At 42.1% G+C, this 24,001-nt stretch overlaps 1 protein-coding gene across 1 annotated transcript in view; it reads right to left on the bottom strand.

Moving 5' to 3' along the window:
- The window catches only part of THSD7A (thrombospondin type 1 domain containing 7A), a 538,075-nt gene that overhangs the window by 159,135 nt on the left and 354,939 nt on the right, over positions 1-24,001 (bottom strand). The window contains exon 10 of the mRNA XM_025180361.2: positions 1,514-1,705. Coding sequence (XP_025036146.2) covers positions 1,514-1,705 — 192 coding nt within the window. The remainder of the gene's footprint in view (positions 1-1,513; positions 1,706-24,001) is intronic.

The raw sequence follows: 24,001 nt of genomic DNA, 5'->3' as shown, positions 1-24,001 counted from the left end.
TTAATGCTAAATAAACAATTGAAAGCAAATATCTTGAGTTACAAATGAAAGCCACCAGTTAAGGAAAATTTCACATTGGGGGGCTGTTCTTAGATAATTGTCTTTTCAAAATCTCATTATTGTGATTTTTGAGATGTTGGAATGGAGGAAGAGAAAGAGATAATTTTCATTTTTCTAATTTTTAAACAGCATTTCTATTTTGTTGTGTAGATTGATCTATCTAGAGCAGCTACTTCTTCTCTGACCATTACAAATTGTCCCTTGTATTTCCAGCTGAGCTGGTCTGAAGATTAAGGTCAAAACTCTCAGCTCTGATCCATCTTCCTAATGTTTCTTGATTCCCTGGAGATTATCCTGCCAGAACTCTGCAGGAGTCTTGTGGGGGAGCCACGGGTGTTACATTGCTTTCCCCTCTTCCTTCAGGTAAATCCTTATGTGTAGATGGCCAAGATGCTGCAGTGCAGAGATGTGTGTAAGCGAGGTCTGAATCAATGTGTTCATTACAGCCAGAAGGAATGGGAAAGAAATCCCGGGTGTGTTTAATGTAATGTTTTGCTCATTATAATCAACTTGGCTGGTGTAGGGTCACAAATTGTATTAATACTAATTGCAATGTTTGTAATTATTGGGGGAATGTAAAAGAAGAAAGTCTGTGCTTAACCTGGCAGATACTCCCAGTTTAAAGAATGACATTCTGGATGTGTGCATGTAAATACAGTTCACTCAGTTTGCTTATGTCTGCTAGATATTCAACTGCTACAATAGTGTTTTGCCCATTGTAACCAATTGGCTGTTGTGGGGTCACAAATTCTGTTAATACTAAATGCAGGAATTGTGAGATAGGATATATGCTTGCAGTTACTGTGGGAATGCAGGAAAGTCAGACTGTGTTTAACTTAATCCAAAAGGAGAGATTCTGTCAGTGTAAATACACTTGGATGGACAGAGGCTCAACTTCCAGAGCCCTATGAGATTAAGCTCGGGAGGGAGGACACACAAATGATTATTATTATGAACAATAACAACTTTAACTATGGATATGGAAAAGTGATTTATCTGTGATACCAACAAACTCTAATCCTGCAAACACTTACTCCTATGCTTAAGTGTTTGCAGGATACTGTTGTAAGTTATGAGTAATGTAGGATTGCAAAAGACCTGCAAATATCTTACATTGTGGTCTGTTTATGATAAATCATTTTTCGAGTTTAATGTAAATGCAGAATAGCAAAAAAAGCATGTACAATAAGAAATGACACACTTGTACAAACACAAGAACAAAGACAAACCAAAGCAAAGAAAAACACCAAATAATCATTTCATTAAAACTGAAAAAAACACATGTATTAAAAATTAACACTGCCAACTTTTTAAATTAAATATAATACACTTTATTTTGAAAGAAAAGATGCACTGTAGTAAGCTGTTCACTCTGATCATTGAATTATTTCAACATTGTAAAGTCAATTAACAATTCAGACCAAATACTGACTGCTGAAGTATGCAACCTTACCTTCACCTGCATATGCCAGAATAGAGCGGGATCGCATCTGTTTTCCTTCTGTGGTTTTGCCTGAGCAGGTGTGAGAGCAGGAGGACCATCCAGACCACATGCTGAGCACACAATCCTTTGGGCATGGAACTTCACAGACAATGGGAATTGGATAGATAGCATCTCTACACAGCTGTCTGTCAACCTCTTCTCCTGGGAAAGAAAAGGCCAGTAGCAGTCTATCATTGTTAAATTAACTTAAAATGAGCTATCTAGCCCAGATGGGCACACAAATAAATTAGATTCTGTTGTTGTGTAAAACCAAAGTAAATAAATTACTCATCAGAATGACTGTCTTCTATGGCCTGATATTAAAAGAACATGCTACAATTCTCAGATGTACTTATGTAGCAGAATTTGAACTCTGCTGAAGTGAACTTCGATATGGGTGGCTTTTGTTATCTTCTCACTTGTCACAGCTACTGTAAATAAATTGTGAGTATGTGATACACATGAATAAAATATGGTATATACTCAAATAATTTAAGTATAACTGAGACAGGCAAGTGAACAAGCTGAGTTTGCAGGGATTTCAGGAAAAAAATAATTTTCAGTTCATGGATTTTTTTTCAGCCGCTAGATTTTAATATCCACAACTGAAACGAAGAAAAGCAAAACAAAAATCTTTCCATTTTAGTTGAGTGTCAAAATGTGTAAAGTGTTTCCAGGCCCGTACACAGAAATTTCTGGGGGGAAAAGAGTGCTTTTTTTGGTAAATATGGACTGCAAGGGAGTGAATGCACCCCCAAGTAAGCAGGGAAATCAGCCCCAGCCTTCTCCCAGCTGGTCAGAGCATGGGAGAGGGAAGCTCAGGCAGCGTACTGACTCCTGCCTTTTCCTTGCCGGCCAGAGCATGCTTACTTGGGGGACCCTAAGGGGTGCTTTTGCATCCTTCATATCCTCCCCCCTTCATACAAGCCTGCTTCAGCAGGCTGGGAACAAAGTTCCTTATTTGGTTCTAAGAGTTCTTTGTTAATTAGCAGGGCCAACATCTGTCTTTGGCTACACCACAAACATATATAGTATTTTGGGGTTCTCTTGGGTCAAGCTGAAGTGCACATCTAATTATATAAGAAGAGAGTCACTAACGGAACATATTTCAAGGAAATAGAGAGTAGAGCTCCACTAGGAGGATTACATTTAATGTCGGGAAGGAAATGAAGTGCTCCAGTTAAAATTAAGTATCTAAAATTACAGAATGGACAAAACACTAGCTATTTACTTTACAATAAGGAACACAGCAAAAAATAACTGGGCCGAAAATCTAACTACAATGATCCTATTCTAGATCCATGGTCTTTATCTATACTTTTATGTAAGATTTGTAAATAAAACCTTCTTCCAGTGAACTTGAGAAGAAGGGGCTTCCTGGTACAGCCCTGTATGCTAAACCAGCTATTGAGAAGAAGTCCAACTTTACCACTGAGGAAAAAGCAGAAGCTATAGGGGCAAAGGACAGTACAGAGGGGTCTTAATGGATGGAAGATCCTGGCTTCATAGTGCGGTAAAGAATGAAGTCCAGGGGAAAGGTACATGAATGGTATCAAATGAGTAAAAAAATTACCAAAACATTTCACTAGTGGTAACAGAAGCATATTTCTCCTGAGGGGAAATCCTCATATTAAACATCACAGGAAAACCAGGAGTTAAGCAGTATGGGACCAATATGGCTATGTCTACACAGCAGCGTTATTTTGGAATCTACACATCAAGCCCATTATTTTGAAATAAATTCAAAATAACAGGCTTCTTACTCTGACTTCTGTAAGCCTCATTTCATGAGAAATGGGGGAAGAGTGTTCTATTTTGAAATAACTGCTGTGTAGAGTGTGCCAAAAGTTGAAATAAGCTATTTTTACTTAAGCTGTGCAATTAGCATAGCTCAAGTTGCGTGGCTTATTTTGAGTTTTGCCCTGCTGTATAGCCATGCCCTATGAGTCCTCTAAAGACATGGCCTTGTCACCATAACATGCATGTATCAAAGAACCTGAACCTAGTTACAGAAACCACTTTCAATAATTCTGGGGACTAGACTGGACAACCCGCAATTCCAGAGTGTCGGATTTCGGAGGTTTCTTTCACCATTTATAACCCTGTACTGATATGGAAAGATCAGCCTCAATGTCACTTTAACACAGTGGTCCCCAACCCGGTGCCCGCCGGGCTATTTCTGTGCGTCCGCCGAGTGATCGGGACCAGCCCCGCCACCAGGCACATGGCACATGGGCGCTACCAGCCTCTGGGTGCATTGGCAGCGGTGGCCCCGGGCGCACAGCACATGGTCAGTGCTGGCCCCAGGCACGCTGCGGTTAGGTGGCCTCACCCCCGGGTGTGCGTCACAAGGTCTGTGCCAGTCCCGGCCCCGGGTGTGCAGCGTATGGGCGGTACCAGCCCAGATGCACAGCACAGGGGCAGCACCGGCCCCGGGCACGCAGCACATGGGAGGCCCCACCCCTGGGTGAGCGGTGTTAAAAATAAAAAGCACACCAAGTATGGTAAAGTTCAAGCAAGGCAGGTGAAAAGAAAATTAAAATATTGGAAATGCCTACAGATTTGGGACAAACCTGAATTAGAACAATCAACATTCACCTTTAAAGACCTTGTCTTAAATACAGTCACTTTTCAGTTTAATTTTCAATGGGTAATTGTATAGATTACAAAAACAATCAATACACAATGTGAAATAATTGACAGCTACAATTTCCTAGCTTTCATACCAGTAACTATTTAGATTCCTCCCAAATTCTCCAGATGAGGAAAAATCCTGTAGGTATAGTACCTAAAATCCTGGCTTTATAATTACAATTAGATTTTTCACATACCCAAGTGGCATAACAAGACCAACCAAACAGTTTATTGTAGACCTGGGGTGAGCAATGATTTCTGAATGGGGACCACATCACAAATGTCTGAAGTAGTCACAGGCTGCCTGGAAGGGATGAGGCCTTGAGTGGAAGGGGAGGGGGCCAGGAGGCTTCCCTCACCCACAGACTCTAATTGGCCTGGGAGTGGGGGAGCATGTGAAGTCTTTGCCCCCATACTCCTGGCGCCTAGAAAGAACTGCCAGCTGGTTTGAATGGCTAGCAGTTCACTCTAGCACTGAGTGCCCCTAGCAGAAGGAAGAGACTTCATGTGCTGCTCCTGCCCCCAGGCCATTTAGAGCCTGGGGGCATGGGAATGTGCAAACTCTCTCACCCTCTGCCCCTGGCTGGGGCGTGCGGTGCCTAGAGAGAACTGCCAGCTGTTTTGAATAGCTGGCAGTTCAGTCTGACACCATGCGCTCTGGGTGGCGGGAGGAGACTTTGCGTGCTCCCCATTCCCAAGTCTCAATTGGCCTGGGGGCATGGGAGTGGCAGGATGGCTGTGAGCCAGATCAACCAGCTTAGCGGGCTGGATCTGGCCCACAGACGCTGCCTTGCCCACCCTTGGTGTGAACCGTAGCCTTACACTAACTTTCCCCTGCAAAATGTACTGTTGCAATCAATAATGTTGAACAGGGCAAAGAGAGATACATTAAAATTGTGATAGAATGCATTGTAAAGAATAGAAGTTCATTATACTTTGCACATTCAACAAATGATTTCTGCCCAATAACAAACCAGACAGCTGCTAGAGATAGAAACACTTTGCCAGCTCATTTTCTTCCCATCGTACTCTGACATTCTCTGATGCACTGAATAAGAGCCTAGAATGAAAGAGACCTCACACTGAGACTGAAGGTTCATTTGTGAAGTCACCTTTTTTTCTTATATAGCATTGACGGAGGAAGGCTGTCACTCCCTCACAGTACATGTCTCTAATTAAAATCCATGCACTACAAGCAGAAGTTGACCCAATTTTTATTCTGGGAGGGGTAGTAGAGAAGTTAATCACTGGAAAACTAATCAAAATACATCACTGTAGACAGAACAAAAACTATTTACCTGAAATTTGTCATTATTTATAGTCCTCTTGGACATACTAGCCTTTTAAGGAGGAGTTTGGAAATAAAACAGAGCATGAAACAAAGTCTGAACTCTTGTTCTTTTTGCTCTTACCAACTCAATAATTTCCATGTAGTAAATATTTTTGGTTAGTATACAAAGAATTATAAAATCTTGTGTTTACTTCAGCAGCATTTACAAGCTCCGGGCAACATTTGTTCCTATTTTTCTACCTCAAAATCTGAGAATCTAAGGCAGCTCTAATGTCAATAAAACAAAACTGGAGAGTCCTACTAACAATAGAAAAACTCTTCCTCTGTGAAACTCTTTTCTATTCCAGTTCTTGAATGAATACTAGTATGACATGGAATAAAATCTCTGTCTAAATGACATACACAGACAATTTTCAGCAATTTTGTGGATCTTTGACTAAAGTAGATATGTTCTATACACTATACCCTGATTGCCTTCTTGGTTTTCAGTGATAGCTGGATGAGAAGTTAGTGGACATTATTTCTTGATATTTTTCCCATAAGATGAAAATGAGTGACCTTGAAAATTTCTCCACAGTAATACATCAGAAACACAGTTTTGATACTATTCTGTACAAATAAAAGAAAGAAAAGGAAAAGTCACAACTGAACTCAAACAATACATGTCAAGTGGTATAGTTCTAATGGGAGTCCATTCCCAATTGTCAACATGACCTGGAGCATGGCAGGAGTTTCACCCAAATTAGTTCTACTAGCTAATAAGAAAATATCCATTTTAGTTTTCTTTACCAAAGGAATCATGCAAATCTCTTCAGGTTCATGTTATTGAATAACTCTCCTGAATTGATTTATCAACACAATTATTGTAAAATTGAGGATCTTTATGGTGTAACATTATGTAGCTATTTGCAGAACAGTTATAGTGCTTTTGCAAGCACTAGTAGCAACAATAGTTCTTGCATTCTAATTTATTCTTAGGTGATGCTGTTAGCTGTGTGTACTAAATCAGTTGCTAATTCCCTAACCACAGGCCTCTCCCTCAATTGCTTACATTACGTAGCATTTGCATTTAATTATGTCTCAATTAGTTGATAGTTAATATTCGTGAAGTCATTTTCTTTTAAGTAGAAATGGCACTGATTTGAATGAAGACCAATATTCACATGTTTCTCACATCTACTGGTGATGCTGAGGTCTAAGAATGTTTCTCTTAGGGTGCATCTACACAGCAGGGTTTAACTCGAAATATGCAATGCAAATTGAGCTATGTCATGTGCATAGTTTATTTTGAAACTTATTTTGAAATTGGGAGCATCTATGCAGCACTTATTTCTAAATAAAGCACTCTTCCTTTGACTTCTCTTACTCCTCGTACAATAAGGGTTACAGGAATCAGAATAATAAGTCCTCCAGCTTGACAGTATTTCAACATTATTTCGAAATAACTGCCTGCTGTGTAGATGCAGACTAAGTTATTTCAAAATAATACTAGTTATTTTGAAATAATGTTGCGATATAGACATACACTAAGGGTATGTCTACACTGCATGCTTATTTTGAAATAAGATATTTCGGAATAGTGATTCTGAAATAGGTTATTTTGAAATAGCACGTCTACACTACAGGGAAGCCTCAAAATTAGTCCAAGGCAGGCTTCCCTAATGTAGATGTGCTACCTTGATTTAGAGCCCCAAGAGGCACAGGGGAGGAATAACTGAGAATAGCCCCGTGAGTGGTTATTTTGAAAGAGCAGCAATGGAATGTCTATATATACACCTTATTTTGGAATAGCTATTTCAGAATAGGCATTATTCCTCATAGAATGAGGTTTACAGATTTCAGAATAAGCCGTCTGCTATTTTGAAATTATTTCAAAGTAACGGAATGGCTGTGTAGATGCTTGCACTGTTATTTCGCTATAATGCTAGTTATCTCAAAATAACGGTGCAGAGTAGATGTACCCTAATAGATTAAATTAAAAGATCGTTGTATTGATATCACTTGGTTAAATGGTTTATTTGCAACTTTATGCTGATTCTTGTTTCAAAACAGAACTTAACACTGCTATTACAGTAGTCCTTTTAATAAAAGACAATAACACAAAAAATAAATATGAAACTAAGCCTCAATTTGCAAAATGCCGATTTAATAAAGTGAATAGAGATGCACGTTTTTAAATTGGAGGTCTGCATACACAAACACACATGTAACTGCATCCAGTGTATCTTGTTGTAGGGGTTCCACCCCTGTGCGGAGGGGCTTACGTCCGCCCCCCCTCAGTTCTCTGATTATAAGCGCCTTGAAGTGACCGAGTCCGTTCGGTTTTGTTAGGCGGTTGGGGGAAGGGGGTCCGGGCCCGCCCTCGCTCCGGACCCCAGCCCAGGGCCCTAAGGTCGGGGAAAAGAACTCCCCACCTAGCAGGGGGGGTCGAGACCCCTAAACTCCCCTGCCCTCAGGGTCCGCGTCCCTGCCCTGGGCTGCTTCTTCCCCCAGAACCCATAGGCTCACCTGGGCTCTTCCTCTGATCCTGCCCAGGGCCTCCAATAATAACGTCCACTCGCCGGTTCTCGGGGGGGGGGCGTCTCCTCGGCGTTCCCCCTTCTGGCTGGTCCACTGCGACCTTTTAAACTACCCGCCGGTCGCAGGCAGATTATGTCACCCCCCTCGTCAGCCTCCGGCCCCTCCCAGGACCGTCCTCCCCGTGATGTCATCGCTACGTCAGCTCGGTCCCGCCCCCTCTCTGCGCTGCCGGCCGGCCCCGGCTCGTCACCCGGCCGGTGTGCCGGCCCCCCTGCTCGGGGACAATGGGCGGTGATCCACTCCCCTCCGGGGGGTGAGCCTTCCCCCCGCGGCCGCGGCGTCCCGGCGGTTTCCGGGAGGGGCGGGACTACCCCGCCACACTTGTGCATACAGTTGCCATCACTGCCCACATAAACCAGGAACTGCAAATAGAAATGGCCACTGAGCTACTTAACTTGCCCTTTATCTGTGCAAGTACTACACCACATGTACAACGGGGCATATGCAATTAGGCCTCCTACTATTTTAAAAATGTAACTGCAGAAAAACTTTGTTCTGTTTTAAACATTCATAATTACAGTACAATACCTATTTTTCCTCATTTTTAAACAAATATTAATAAATACTGATTAAACTTCTCTAGTCTGGCACTCTCTGGTCCAGGAACATCTGTGGCCTGGCATGGTTTTAATTAGCTGGAACTCCACTGATCATGGGCGTGGCCAAGTTTCTCGTAGTCACACCAAGTTTGTTCACAGCCACCAGTCCTGGCTCTCAGTGTGCTGTGCTGTTATTTAGCTCTAATTTACCCCTAAATATAGTGAGTAGTCTTGTGGCACTTTTAGAGACTAACAAAAATATACAGGATCATGAGCTCTCGTGGGTAAGACCCACTTCATCAGATGAGTTGGACATTGGTCTTACCCACAAAAGCTCATGATCCTATATATTTTAGTTATTTTCTAAGGTTTCACAAGACAACCGTTGTTTTTAAAGTTACAGACAAACACGGCCACTCCCTCAAATATCTTTATCTTTTACCTCAAATATCTTCTCAGAGCCCATTAAGCAGTAGTAATGCTATTAGACAATGTGGACCTCTCATGGTTCAGCAAATTCTCTGTTTCAGCACTGGTCAGGTCCCCAGGGTGCCAGACTGGAGAGGTTCAACTTGTTGAAGTTTTACTTGGTGTTGCTGGGGTCCTTAACTCAATTTTTCTTTTTTTGAAAATAAAATGAAAATGTACATGCTTCATTTAAATCATTGCTCTGGGGTGGAGCTGGGGACGAGGGGTTCAGTTTGCAGGTTGCCCTGGGAACAGAAGACTACTCCAGCCTTCTTTCACTGCAGCAACTTGGGACTAGGGGAGAAGAGCCTCTCCATGGCTGTTGCAGTTCCAGCAGGCACAGCTGGAGGAGGGATGTTCCAGGTTCACCTGCCCCCCCTACACTCCTCAAGCAGGGAGAGGAATGGAGCAAACTGTTCATTTTCCCCTTGCTTTCTGGTGAAGGGGAACAGCCAGCACTTTCCCTGTATGAATCAGAGGGGGAGAAGCTTCAGCTCCCCTGCCCTCTCCAAAGGACATTTGTGGGGTCGGAGGCTCAAGGCTGGGGCAATCTTGGAAGGGGGAGGAGCGCACCCCCAGACTCCTGGTGACTCTATCTCTTTTCCATATGATTTTCTGAAAAGCAATCCCATTGAAGGCACATTCTATTTTCCTGGCACAACCAAAACTTTACCCTGTTTTAAGTTACGAGAAGAAGAAACTATACTAAATTTGGTGTCCCAGCTCTTACACTGTAAGAGAAGTTCTTGAACAACAGAGAGACAGACACACAGACAGACAAACTCTCTCAAATATATAGATGACTGTATAATACTTACCTTGGGCAACCTGAAAAGAATCAGACAAAGATCCCTTCCTCTTTAATTGATAGTGGATTTAGAGACCAAGCAGAAACAACTGGCAGGCAAAGGTAGATGGAGCTCAAACCTACCAGATCTGGTGCTTCCTAACTAAGGGAAGAAGTAGAGCTGAATATAGAAAATGTTTCACTAAACACACAAGTGTTTGTGGGCTGTTGTTAAGATTTTCTTATTAGTTAGGATGCAGAGTTTGCAAAACCCAAGAATCCATAGAGAAATCTCTCTTTAACCCAGAGATACCTGGACCCTTTTTCTTACCTCCTGTCCTTCCACAGTAAACTTACTATTCTTACCTCAGTCCCAGATGATAACACAGCCTCTTTTTGCTAATCCCTTCACATCACTGCACATTAGCTGCTACAGAAGAGACTCAGAAGGTGTTATCCCTTCGCAGATAGCAGAACAGAAATTTACAGAATCTGAAGGACAGTATGCCAGAGAGATTGACCACTGCATGGCTCCACTTTCTGGTTCCCTGTCTGGGAATCTGCAAAGATTTCTCTTCCAGAGAAACTCAGGAAGAGGGACATGGGTGGAGAGTAATGTAGTCAAGGGAAGAAGAGCCTTCCCAAAATTGCCTACACTGCCCAGGCACCCAGGAGGGACTGGGGCCATGACACGTGGCAACTAGAGATGTTAGATATTAATAATAATGGTGTAATCACAAAAAATCTTAGTTGTTACACCATTATTTGATAGCCCTTGGAGGAAGCAGGGCTGGCAGCCAGTGTGCTCCTGTCTACATTCCAGGGGAGCCTCCTGCCTCCGAGCTGCTGTAGCAGAGGCAGGAGCACAGAGTGGCAGGGGGAAAGCCGATCCATGAGGGGAGCCAATTTAAAAGCTTGCCGCAGCAGCAGCCCCTGTTTGTGGGGGGCCCGAGCTTCCCACAGACAAAGGCTGCACAACATCCTATGGAGCAATCCCCCCGCCTTCTCCCCAGTGCTGCTGCCTCTGTGAGGAGGTGCAGGCGGCTCTGTGGAGTTGGCCCCCCGCATGTATTGGCTCCCGCCTCTCCCCGCCCACACACTGGTTCCTCAGAGAGAGGCAGCAGTGTGTGTATGTGGGGGAGGGGGACAAGTGGCTTCGCAGGAGCAGATACGTACAGGCAGCCTGCTTGAAAGCTGGCTTCCCATGTGTACCCAATCCCACCTGCCCACCACACCCTCTGTGCTGCTGCCTCTCCATCAGAGGCAGCAGTGCAGTGGTGGGGAAGGGGCAGGCTGCTCTGCAGGATCCATTGCTCATGCAGAGTTGATTTAAAAGCCAGATCCCCATGGGCACTGGCACCTGCCTCTACACTTCCCCTTGTTGCCTCTGATACAGAGGCAGCAAGGGGAGGGGGAGTGCATGTAGTCAATAGGATTAACCAATACAATCAGGCTTATCGGTTAATCATGTAGTCAACTACACATTGACATCCCTACTGGCAGCCCAGCTTTCCAGCTGCCAGGGAAGGCTGAGGCCATGATGGGCAGCAGCCCAGCTCCCTGGCAGCTGGGGAGCCTGGGGCAGCTCCGGTCAGATTCTCACTACGCATAATACTCACAGCAACAAACAACTCCAAAGAAAAATTCCTTCTCAGAAAGACGAAATCTTGAAAACAATAACATCAGGAACACATTTAAAACTCATATTTCCTCATAAAATTGTTGAAAATTAGAGGACTGAATTTCAATATATACTAGCTAAACATGAACCCACACTTTGAGATACAATATTAATGCCTCCCATAATCCTATTGTAATGTTTGATAATGGGAGAAACATATGTATCTCCATTTATATTGCAGTCATCTATCAGCATTACAATGATGTAGATACAACCTCTGACTTGACACACAGGTATAAAAAAAGAAGAGAGGAATAGTATTTCCCCATCCATATCATTTTTAGATGTAAAATTCAGCGCCATCTGTCACATATCTAGGGAGGCCAGATGAAGGAAGAACAAAGAAGACAAGAAAAAATAATTTCCCATAAAAGTGTTAATTCAGAGGTGTATTTTAAAAATGCTGTGGACAGAGGGACCTAAATTTTCCCCTTGAAAATGCAAACACTTCATTCAGTCTCGAAATCTCTCTTCTGGTAGAAGAGGAAAATGCCCTATCCCCTCTCTCTTGTTACCAATGAGAACACCAGGACACATTTCCTGGTTTCCATTGTTAGTCTTTTTTATTTTTTACAAATTAACCCCATCTCTTATTTTTCACTGTGACATTCTAACTCTACTTCCACTCAGGCTGTAGTACATGAGGTAAAAACTAAATCCAGCCTTTGGAGATCATGGAGCTGTCTCAGAATAAAGAATGTTTCAGCTGTACTAACGTGCCATGATAACTGGCCTCTCTCTAGCTTATAAACTGGCACATGCTGAGTGACCATATCACACATGCTGAGGGCCCATTTTAGCACTGCTATCATGTGGCCTGATTCACTTACAATATAGCACAGTCAATTTAATAATTGGCATGGCTGGCTGACATGCCACCTGCATTAACTGAGAAAACACAGTGTAGATATTACAAAAGGAAAACTTAGAAAATAAAGGGAAAATTCCTCCTCTTATTCTGGATGTTACATTTACTGATCGTTTCACTTGTTCTGTTATCATCTAATAGTCACTGACACAAATATATACGGTAACATTTTATCAATAGAAAAGATTTAAGAGGTGAATGAATTATTAGAGTGTAAACTGTTTAAAAGAAAACAAATATTAAAATGTTGCTTTGACTTTACCACAGTATTGTCCATAATACAAATTTATACCACAGTACATTTAATACAGCATCATTGTGAATGGTCTCCCAGAAAGTACCTACTGCACAACAACAGCACAATATTTCCTCTCGAATAGCAGCAGGTTTTTGCTGCACAGTTTGACAGAGATCTGGAACATTTTCAGGGTTGATTTGTTAATGCAGTCATATTGAGAATGATAAGAAGCAGTCAACACAAGTGTATTGATTATAACCAAGCACAGTTGCCTTTTACAATCAAATAAACCAATCACATGCCATCTTGGTAAAAAAGAAAAAGAAAGTTTGATGACAGTGCCATTGAGAATAAAATCAATTTTAGGCATGGGACTAAGTCAGATCAATATATCAAGCCAATAGGCCACTTTTAAACAGAATGAGGTGAGGAGAGATAAAGTGCTGATGGTGCTATAAAGAAACACAAAAGACACGATGCTGCTTTAAAGGGTTATTCTATCACTTGAAAATTACTAATATATTTATAAAAATGTTTGGCAAAACACTAATATGTGATTTTATAAAGATATCACAAATCCTGATGCAAGATATTTTGACAATAGCCCAGGGACAACAGGTTTTACTAAACCAAAGTGCTTTACAGAATTTCTATGGGAAAATATATTTTTACAATATTTTATAAAGACTTACTCCATTTAGTTTCTAGAAAATGTAATAGAAATTCCATAAAGTTTAACAGAGTGAATGCATAAAACTTGCTTTGACCAAAATTCTTACACAATATTGGAAAAAAGCCAACAACCATGCCTTAAATATTTTTCATTACTGGATATTCAGCCAGTTTTAGACTCTGTCAGAAGCAGGCAACAAGAGAAACTGCCAGCACAAGAAAGCTTCCACATGCCTTTTTACTGTAACAACTGACTGAGTGCAAAGTTTCAAGTATTTTTCCCCCCTATAATAAACCTCCAATCCCCTCACATTAGTGTGATAACAGAACAAAGGAAAGTCACTGAATTTAAACCAATTTTAATTAAATCCTAGTAATGTGCCTTAAGTCTGATTTTTGCAACTGAACTAGATTTGGATTCAGGATCTTGTTTATCAGGATTATTCAAATATGAGGGGAAATTTATAAACTTTATACTACAGATACTGAATACGATAAAGGAAATAATGGGGAAGATCGGAACAAAGGCAGCCATGGGAGAACAGCTCCCAGAATGCTGGTAGTATGCCACTAATTTCTACAGCTTATATTTTTAAACACAAATGCCTAAAGTTAGGGTCTTTACTCTACATTCAGGCAGCTGCCTAAAAATGGACTGATTTTACAGAGATGCTAAACTTCCATAACTATCAGTGACTTCAATGGGAGCTTCAGATGCCCAGTACCTTTGACAACCATGTTCATTTTGGTGCCTAAAAATGAATTTAGTAGCCTACCATTAAGCATCCAAGTTTGAACATTTTGCCCTAAATTCCCATGCCAAGGACTAGATTCACAAAAGGCCTTAGCTTTCTGAGTGCTACCTTAGGCACTGAAATCCAACACTGGGCATCACAAACCCCTCAGGCAGCATCTCTCCACCAAGTAGAGGGGGAAATTGAACCTGGTTGGTTTGGTTGGTGAAAGATAAACTTTTCAGCTTATTGTATAAGGTGGCTGTCGTCACCTCATTTGCATTCCTCCTGAAGACCCATTATCATGACATCCACAAGAAGCGAGTCAATCAAGACATTTTTCATTATTGTAGTCCTATTTAGTTATGTTTACTTAAGAAACACAAATTACTTCAGAATTACATGCAACAAGTAACCAAATAAAATCTTTGCTGTTTGCACAGTTTAGTAACTCTCCTTCAATGCCTCAAGTTGTTTCAGCAGAACCTCAGTGTTATGAGCAGATTGTTCAACCATACTTCATTTGGAACTGGAAGCATGCTGTTTGGCGGCAGCAGCAGATACAGGTCTTTCCTTGAGGGCAGGGGACTGGACTTGATGATCTCTTAAGGTCTCTTTCTGTTCTAGTATTCTATGATTCTATGAAAATATTTAAAAGTTTTAATTTGTTTTGACAAGGCAAGTAAGCTGTTTCTATGCTTGTTTCATGTAAATTATGATGTTTTAAAGCAGCATTTTTCTTCTTCATAATAAAGTAGCAAAACTATAATAGCTATGTCTCATAGAAGAAGAAGCAGAGAAAGAAACTGATAAACAGTTCATGATAGCCCCAAACATCCTAGCTATTCAATACAGCAAAAACAGTTCAAAGAGTCTGTGCTTTATTTTATTATTATTATTATTATTATTATTATTATTATTTTTCCTCCTTTCATTTTTTTCACAATAGCATGATTTAAAGCAAAAATGGAAAAGTTGAAAAGCATCAAACTGACTACCTTTAAAAATGTATGGATTAAAGAATTCTCCCTAGTTTTCACTCTTTGTTATTTGTATTAAGATGGAGCCTAGAAGCTCCACTCAAGACCAAGTCCCAGTTTCACTGGGTATTAAACAAACATAGAACTAAAGATTGTCCCTGCCTCAATCAGGAAATACTGATCTGTAAGATCAAAACAAGTATACCACCAAAACCATACATAAAATGCTGGGAGTGTCCATAATGGGGACCTTCACAGCTAAAATCATTGTGCCTTGACAAAAGACAAAAATATGGATTCTTCACTCACTCCAAAAAAAAGCCCCATAGAAGCCCTAGACCAGTTGTAGCCAGACAGACTGCCCCCCCCCCCCCAATCTCATCCATCTTATTTGCCTCTCTGAAGCATACAGGGCAGAGAAGGAGCAATAATATCAGCATAGTCTATGCTGGCTCATCTGATCCTGAGAAGCTGAAAACATAGATATGAGGAGAGAGTGATTAAGGCAATAAGCTGGCCTCGAGGCTGCAAGAAGTGGCCGGCTGGCACCTATGTTGATTCGAACACACACAGTCCCTGGGAGAGGAATTTCCCACTGAGAAAAGAATGTCCAGTACTTCCAATTTAATCATCTCAATTCTCTCATACAAGTGTAAATTAAGTTCACAACTCCCTTGTAAGAACTGGTCTCACAAAAGACAGACCAGCCCCATTTGGCATGACAGACAAGAAAGAGAAATACGTGACCCCATGGGTATATAAGATAGGTCCAGCACACACTCACTTGCAGTGTCATTCTACTCTCTACCTGCTGGTCGGGTTAGGTGTTTGACCTCCCGAGGTTCTATGGGGACGCCCACCTCGTATTTTCGTCTTTCCTAGGAATTGAGGGACCGGCCCTGGCCTGACATGCTGGAGTCGAGAGGCACAGAAGGGGGTAAAAATTGTACCTGGATTTGGTCCTCTGTCTTAAGTGTACACATAGAAAGAGTAAGCTGTTACTTGGTACCATTATTTCTATTTTTCTATCTTTATCTTCTTTGTAACCATTTTTAAGATCTATATTTTGCTAGTAGTTAAGAAATAGAACAATAGCCATTGCAACCATATGATTTATAAGCTTCCTCAAATAAACCTGTAACTGTTTAAGGTTTAACCTGACTCCTTCAGTTGCTGTAATAGAACCAAGCACAATTTAAAAGAACTTCAGCCGGTCATAAAGGGACAGACATAGGGAGAGCTTGGGCGTTTGGATCTGTGTCACTCCCAGGTGACAAGATCCGTTGGGGCACCTTTTCAGCCTTTCCTAGGCTGCCCACTGCAAAGGAACCCCTGTGTTCTAGCAGCTAACATGTAAGGTGTAATAAGCTCTTCCTATATAACGGGGCGTCTGTTGGCCTGCTGGCCACCCTCTGCGATGGGACCCCGGTCCTAGCAGTAAAGACACGGACATTAAACCTTTTCTCGGAAACATACACACACACACTGCCCTGACCGTCGGCTGACACCAGTGCAAATATAACCACTTCTCTCCACAAAGCCACGTGAGTGAGAGTCCTCACCATATAGTCTTTGAAAGCACATACCTAATGCTTACCCAATGGCCCACCCCACAACCTGTGACCCTGCAACCAAAGATGCATTATGTAAACAAAACTTTGTTATGTACTTACTCAATATTAATTCTGTCTATAGGTAAAAAGCATGTTTTCAGTTAACTGCAACTCTGTCTCCAAAAGCAAACAACAAATTACACTAGAAGCAAAAGGTCCACTATACTATGAACTATATTTGATTGCAGTGGTTCCCAAACTTTTTACTAAGGTAACCCAGTAACTGCATGTTGTCTTTTTTTGCAACCCATCCAGGGTCCAAATTCAAGGGGGGTGTCCAAGATCACAGACTAGTGTCCCTCTCTTCCCTCTCTGGTGTTGCCTCCTTTTTGCCTGCTGAGGGGGCACCTGCCACCTACAACACTACTTTCCCCCCAGCACCACAGTCCTAATCCCAGCATGAATATAGAGGGTAAATTTAGAAAATGAGTCCACTTCACACTCACCCCACAGGGTGGTTCCTATCCAATGGAGCTGAGCCAGGCTCTGTGCTCCAGGCATTGCAGCCTGGCACTCAAGGCCACAGCACCACTCAGGTCATAACAGAGGGGTAGCCAGACCAAGTCCAAAACGTTTTGCAACTACATGAACTAGATTATAAATTCCAAAATAGAGACTCAGGACTAGCCCGATTGTCACACTGTGGAGGAGCTCAATTTCCAATACAGGCAGTCCCTGAGTTACGCGGATCCGACTTACGTCGGATCCGCAGTTACGAACGGGGCACTTCCTCTCCCTGGTCTCGAGCAGACCAGGGAGAGGAAGCAAAGCGGCGGCGGAACGCGCGGCCAGCTGACAGCCCAGACGTGTCTGGGCTGTCAGCTGGCCGCGCGTTCCGCCGCTCTGCTGTGCTCCGCTCTGCTCCCCCTCCCCCTGATCTGCAGGGGGGGGGAGCAGAGCGGAGCACGCGGCCAGCTGACAGCCCAGATGCGTCTGGGCTGTCAGCTGGCCGCGCGTTCTGCCGCTCTGCTCTGCTCCGCTCCGCTCCCCCTCCCCCTGGTCTGCAAACCATGGGGGGGGGGGGGAAGCAGAGCGGAGCACACGGCCAGCTGACAGCCCAGATGCGTCTGGGCTGTCAGCTGGCCGCGCGTTCCGCCGCTCTGCTCTACTCTGCTCCCCCTCCCCCTGGTCTGCAGACCAGGGGGATGGGGAGCAAAGCAGAGCAAAGCCGCGGAGCCCGAGGGCAGCAGGATAGCCACGGCGCGTCTGGGCTGTCCCGCTGCCCCCGTGCTCCGCGGCTTTGCTCCGGACGCCTGTGGTACAGCAGCTGGGGCGCTGCCGGTTGGTCCCGTAGCGCCGCTCTGGGTGCCACTGGACCAACCCAGCAGCACCCCAGCTGCTCTGCCCCAGGTGTCCCCTAGTCAGCAGCTTCTGAAAATGACCAGTGGCTGACTACAGGAAGCCCCTGCCCCGGGCTTCCTGGAATCAGCCGCTGATCAGTTTCAGCAGCAGCTGACTTGGGAATGCCTGGGGTTCTTAAGTTGAATCTGTATGTAAGTCAGAACTGGCGTCCAGATTCAGCCACTGTTGAAACTGATCAGTTTCAGCAGCGGCTGAATCTGGACGCCAGTTCCGACTTACATACAGATTCATCTTAAGAACAAACCTACAGTCCCTATCTTGTACGTAACCCGGGGACTGCCTGTATTCCTTTGTCCCACTCTCTGTGGCTTCCCCTCCATATTAGGTCTGCATTCCATCTAATCTAGAACCTTCCTGTACAAAGCACTAATTTATTGCAGCACCTAGATGTGGCTTTAGCAGAACAATGTATAGAACTAAAGAAGGTCCATCCCTGTCTCAAACAGGAAATACTGATCTGTAAGATCTATATTTAAGTACAACCTGCAAATTTGGGTTATCCCACCAAAAACAGGATATTGGGAGTGTCCATAATGGGAACTTCGCAGCTAAATTCTTTGTGCCTTGACAAAAGACAAACATCATTTTGGAGGTGATGGGACACACAGTGATGTGTTTTAAATCAGTCCACCAAAAGAAACTATATTATGACATACAAATACAAAGGCATCCATTCTGATCCAGGTTTTACTGAGGATGTTCACCCTCTTAATTCTAAGCTGAAAAACATGAAAAAGAATTGGGTTGACTGAATTAAAAAATATATTTAATCAGCATAAAGATCATCACATTGTAATCTCCTTCATATCAGTTCTATAATCATGAATCTTAAAACAGCACTATCCATTGAATGTTGTTAAAGAATTACAATCCTTTCATGAAAGATACTATATATAGCAAACCTGGTTAACTACAAATGCTTTTCACAGTCCAGTACTATGAAATGTTTATTGCCATTTGATATCTTATTTAAGAGCTCCCATCAATGCTTCTAGAAACAAATCCTTATTTACACCAAATGTCCGATAGAGATAGTGGATAATTCTGTGTGGGTAGATAAATTAAGGATTTGGTTACAATGATCATGTCCTATTTGTTTTATTTTAAAGAACCCTACCAAAGAATGCTTCTACATTAATGCAACTTTAAATGCAGCATGGTGGTCAGCCAAAAAACCTGTCAGCCAGAAGAGAACATTCTTAATCAATCACTTAATGATATTACCTAAGAAATCTCATCTCATAAAACAATGACTACGGTGCACATAAACTCAGTTCCTGCAAGTATTATGTGGCTTGCTGAAAGCAACTGTAATTATTTCCTGTAGTTTTCTATAGATTGACTGGAGACAGTGGGCCATGGTCTGTACTAAGGCTACTACAGAACAAATTCAGTAATTTTATGTAATTGAGCTCTGAATCTGATCCATGAAAACTTTTTAAAAATGACAATTGAAATTGCTGTAAGATGGATATTTTCCTCTTTCTTCTTTTTCTAAATAACCAGCACAAACAAAACCACACACCGATATTTTATTCTGTAATGCTGGACCAATATGTATGACTGTCTGAATGAATAAATATAGAAGAAGCAGAGTCTTTAAACACTAACCCTACTCACAAAACTTTTGTCTATGTTACTATTCTTACCCATTATGGAATTGAACCAATGCTCATTGATATCTGTGGAAGCCTTTCCACTGATTTCAGAGTTGGGTCAAGCTCTAAACGTACAGGAGGTAAAAAGTTCCAAACCAATAAAAGTATTTTAAGTGCAACCATTACAATACAAAAAAGGTTAACTGACATCATAAAGAAGCCTTTTACCTCCCTTAAAAAGAAAATTGACTGGAAGTGGTGAAAAGCCTAATACTGTAGTAACAGATTCAGACAAAATGCAGAAATCAGTCATGAAGCAATAGTTAAAAAAAAAAACCACTACAGTACAATGAAAATTCAAGTCTTTGTGCATCTTATCTTACTATCAAAGAAAGTACCATACAGCGCCATAAAGAGAAGCTAAGTACATCAGAGAATCGTTGAATAAAAAAGTGAATCTACAACAAAAGAAAAACGTTTAAATATTCAGAATTATCATGTATCAGAACAGTAGGCGTGTTAGTCTGTATCTGCAAAAACAGCGAGAAATCTTGTGGCATCTTAAAATAGGGATGGGGAACCTATGGCCCAGGGGCCAGATCTAGCCCCCAGTTTGCCTAGATCCATCCCCTGACACTTGGGGCTCCCCCCCCCCAACGTCAGGGAACTGGCACCGGCACTCCAGCCCCATGGGCACACTGAGGGCTTTGAGTGGCAGTGCCAGCTTTCTGCCATGGGGGGATGGGAGAGAGATGCAAACCTCACAGGCTGCAGTCAGGCAAATCAGGGACAGATCCAACACACAGGCTCTGCCTGGTGGAAGGAGGGGAAGAAGAAGCAGCTCCACATGCTGTTGCTCCCCCCTTCCTCCTCCTGGCTGGGAAAATGGCAGCGCAGCAAAGAGCTGCCTGGAGGCTTTACGCCCACCGCTCTGATTGGCTGTAATCATGGCCAATAGGAGCAGCAAGGGCTGCTGGCTGAAAGCAGTGAAGGACACGGAGCTATGTGCATACCTGGAAACCTGCATCAGGTAAGCACTCCCCCATTGTCCAGACCCTGTAACCCCACCCCACTCCAATACCCTTCTGCCTGCCCATTTTGCCCACCCCCAACTCACTCCTGAACTCATTTTTGGCCTCATCCTGGAGCCCAGAGGGGCCCACAAAATTCAGAGGCCTCATCCATGAGGGTTTTTTAAGTTTCTCACTTCTGTGTGGCTCCTGAGTGATTTTTCTGTGGGCCAGTGGTCCCCGACCCAAAAAAGTTCCCTACTCCTGTCTTAAAGACTATCAGATACATTTGGACATAAGTTATCATGGGCACCTGATGAAGTGGGTCTTTGCCCATGAAAGCTTAACCCCAAATAAATCTGTTGGTCTTTATAGTATCACAGGACTTCTAGTTGGTTTTGTAGAATTGTCATGTAGCTTAGAGTCATGACTTCTATTCTTGATGACATGTGTATGTGGATGGATGGCTGATGGTTGTGGTGTTTTTAATAATGTGGTCACAAGGCCCATGATGAATTTGCCCTCCCCCCAAAATGAGGCATCTTCCATCAAGCATAGCACAGTTATACAAAACGATGCCTCTATGTTAAAAAGATTTCAGATCAATAGTTTATTCACAGACTTCTGTAACTGTCCTTTATGTAGTTTTTTATGATATGGGTAAGTTAACTTTAGTTTGACTATAAATACAGTTAAAAACTTTTTCACATACGTATCAGAGCAAATGGAATTTGATAGGGTAATTCTGCAGGCACATATAATAGGATACTAAATTTTTCACCTCTGACTCCCTTGCAGGTCTATTGTGCATCAGTTTTAACTGATCATGGGCTCTATTTAGTGTTTTGGGTCAAACAAGCAGGCAATTTCAGAGAGCGGTCAGGACTATGTCACAGAGATCATCACAACTGGTACCCGGGCAGGCAGTTTCAGCAGAAACCCCAGGAAGTGAATGAACACAATGAATGAACCACTTTCTTTTTACTATTTGGATTTATCTATGCTAGGAAATTCTGTGGCCATTTTTTAGTAGTGGGGCCAGCAATAAGGGAAACTCTGATAACGACCTACAGGATATGACAACATGAAGAAAAAACTGTTTGTGCCCTGTTTACACTAGAATTTGCACTTATACCAGAAATTATTAGCAAATTTTCTAGTGTAGACAAGGTTTTGGTAGGCTAAAGAAACATTGACAAAAAAGATAGCACTGACCACACTGTGTCTGAGTGGTAGATAAATATAGAGGAATTCACTTTACACCACTGTCTGACCAGAACTTATCAACTGCATTAAATCCAGTTAAAATTAAATATATATCTATTTTAAGAGCAAAAACGCTTATCTGCAATAATACCATGTAATCTCTACACAGAAGTTTAACATTTAAGTAACTTTGTTATTCACAGAGGTTAATCTCAAGAACAGAAAATTCTTCACCCATCATCACAGACATCTATCAAAACAATTTATAGGAGATAAAATTTTGATCAGGCTTGATCTAATTTTGCTGCTGTCGCATGAGAAAACAGTTTTCCTGAAACAACTCTTTTATTAGAAGCATTGATACAAAGTCTGAGAAGCCAGAATAAACATTTTTTTAAAAAGGGTTGAAGTTCTATTTCTATACCACCATACATCTAAATTCATTATAATCCAAACCATGACAACCTGAGGTTACTGACTGTCAGATTTTTCAGCCTGAATGAAAATTTTGATTACTTCAATCTGCTGTGCAAAGAGAATGACAATCACAGGCCTCCAGCAGTAACAATGAAGGATAATCTATTGTCTCAAAGGCTGTAATGGCTCCTATCTTTCCAAAAAATGGAATAAACTCATCCTAATTATATGAAATGCCCCTACGAATAGTTATTTGCTTCTAATTATAAAATCAGAGGCCTCAAGTTGAAAAATGATATCCCAGCTAATTGTATTTCAAACACATTTAGTGATGCAAGAACCAGCAAAAAGAGAAGATACTGATGAGTTTTATAATATGGCTTATGATAAAACAATGAATTTACCATGCAACATATATAGTTAAATCTAAAATAACAGTTTATTTCAATGCATAATGCAGAAGCCTAAGGAAAAAATACATATACATTTTAAAGTATGTAAGCTCCTTTCACCAATTCCTCTGTTGGAGAGGTTGATTTAAGCTCTAGCTTTTTAATTTGAGTTTAAGTCACAGCCATCTTTAGACAGGGAAAGCTAGATGGAAATTGTTTAAGAAGAGAAAGAATTTTCAAGGAAGAAAATTTGTTGAGCTTCAGTTCCATACAACAAACTTTGATGCTGATTAATATTTTCTCCTAATGTTGTTTCTTCTCCATTGTGTCATTCAGAGTTGCCAAGTTTTCTGAAACTCAGCATGTGCTTTTTAGGTCACACAAGCTCTAAGTATTGAATTCACATACAATCATGAACTTCCACTGATCGTCAGTGCACACTTCCCCAGCCAGTCTGGGAAGAGGTGTATGACATGGAGCTGGTTCTAGAAGCACCTATGAGTGCTTTCTGGGGGGATAGTTAAGGGAGGGGTGGGAGCTGTTTGGAAGTCTCTTGGCAGGGGAGGATGGGCAGTATTATCTGCAAGCAGTTTGGGGCAGCAAGATGGAGGATGCCTGGGAGAGGCAGCGGACCCCTCACTTTCAGTTACCACCTTCACTTGTTGCTGATGCCATCTTTTTTCTACCCCTGCCCTTCTGCCAGGAATGGAGGTAAAGAGGCTGCTTGTATAGCAGGCACAACAGCAGTCAGTGGTGACCAGGAAAAGGAGCTGCAAGTAATTTCTGCAACTCACCTCAACACATAATATCTCAGCAGGATGCAGGCTGCATTACAGATCCTCTTGTGTACCACAGGGAATGAATTATACTTGACAGCTTTGGTCATTAGATCATGTTGCTTTACTGTAATCATACAATTCATAAGAAATGTACAAACTAATTCCCAAGACCAAAGCGATGCAGTGCACCTTGGTGGAAAATATAATTAAATCTGTAAAGCTTGATCATGGCTACTATTAAAATCTGAGGAAAAATATGTATAAAATTTCAATTCAGTATGACAGGCATCAGCATGAGACATTACAATTATCCTTTACCAGGAAAGCAATATGCAGCATGTAAGAGAAATCAGAAAACCATGGCAAAGAGATAGTTCTAAACAACTGTTGTCTAGGCAGAAGAAAGTCAGTGCTGGAGTGCAATAACTGGACAAAACACAAAAGTAGCCAACCATGTGTAGCCAGACACGAACCCCATCTTGTCCCCCCGCCCCCCCCCAGAGAGCAAGAGAAAGGCAGTCAGTCTTTGATGCCCTGGGAACGCAGGTGTGCTGCCTGTCCCTGACTCTACCATAAACAGAAACCAGACAGTAAATGGGCTAGCTGACG

The sequence above is a fragment of the Pelodiscus sinensis genome, chromosome 2 (assembly GCF_049634645.1).
Source record: "Pelodiscus sinensis isolate JC-2024 chromosome 2, ASM4963464v1, whole genome shotgun sequence".
Classification (NCBI taxonomy): Eukaryota; Metazoa; Chordata; order Testudines; family Trionychidae; genus Pelodiscus; species Pelodiscus sinensis.
The sequence above is the reverse complement of the archived record's forward strand: the minus strand, read 5'-3'. Positions and strand labels throughout refer to the sequence as shown.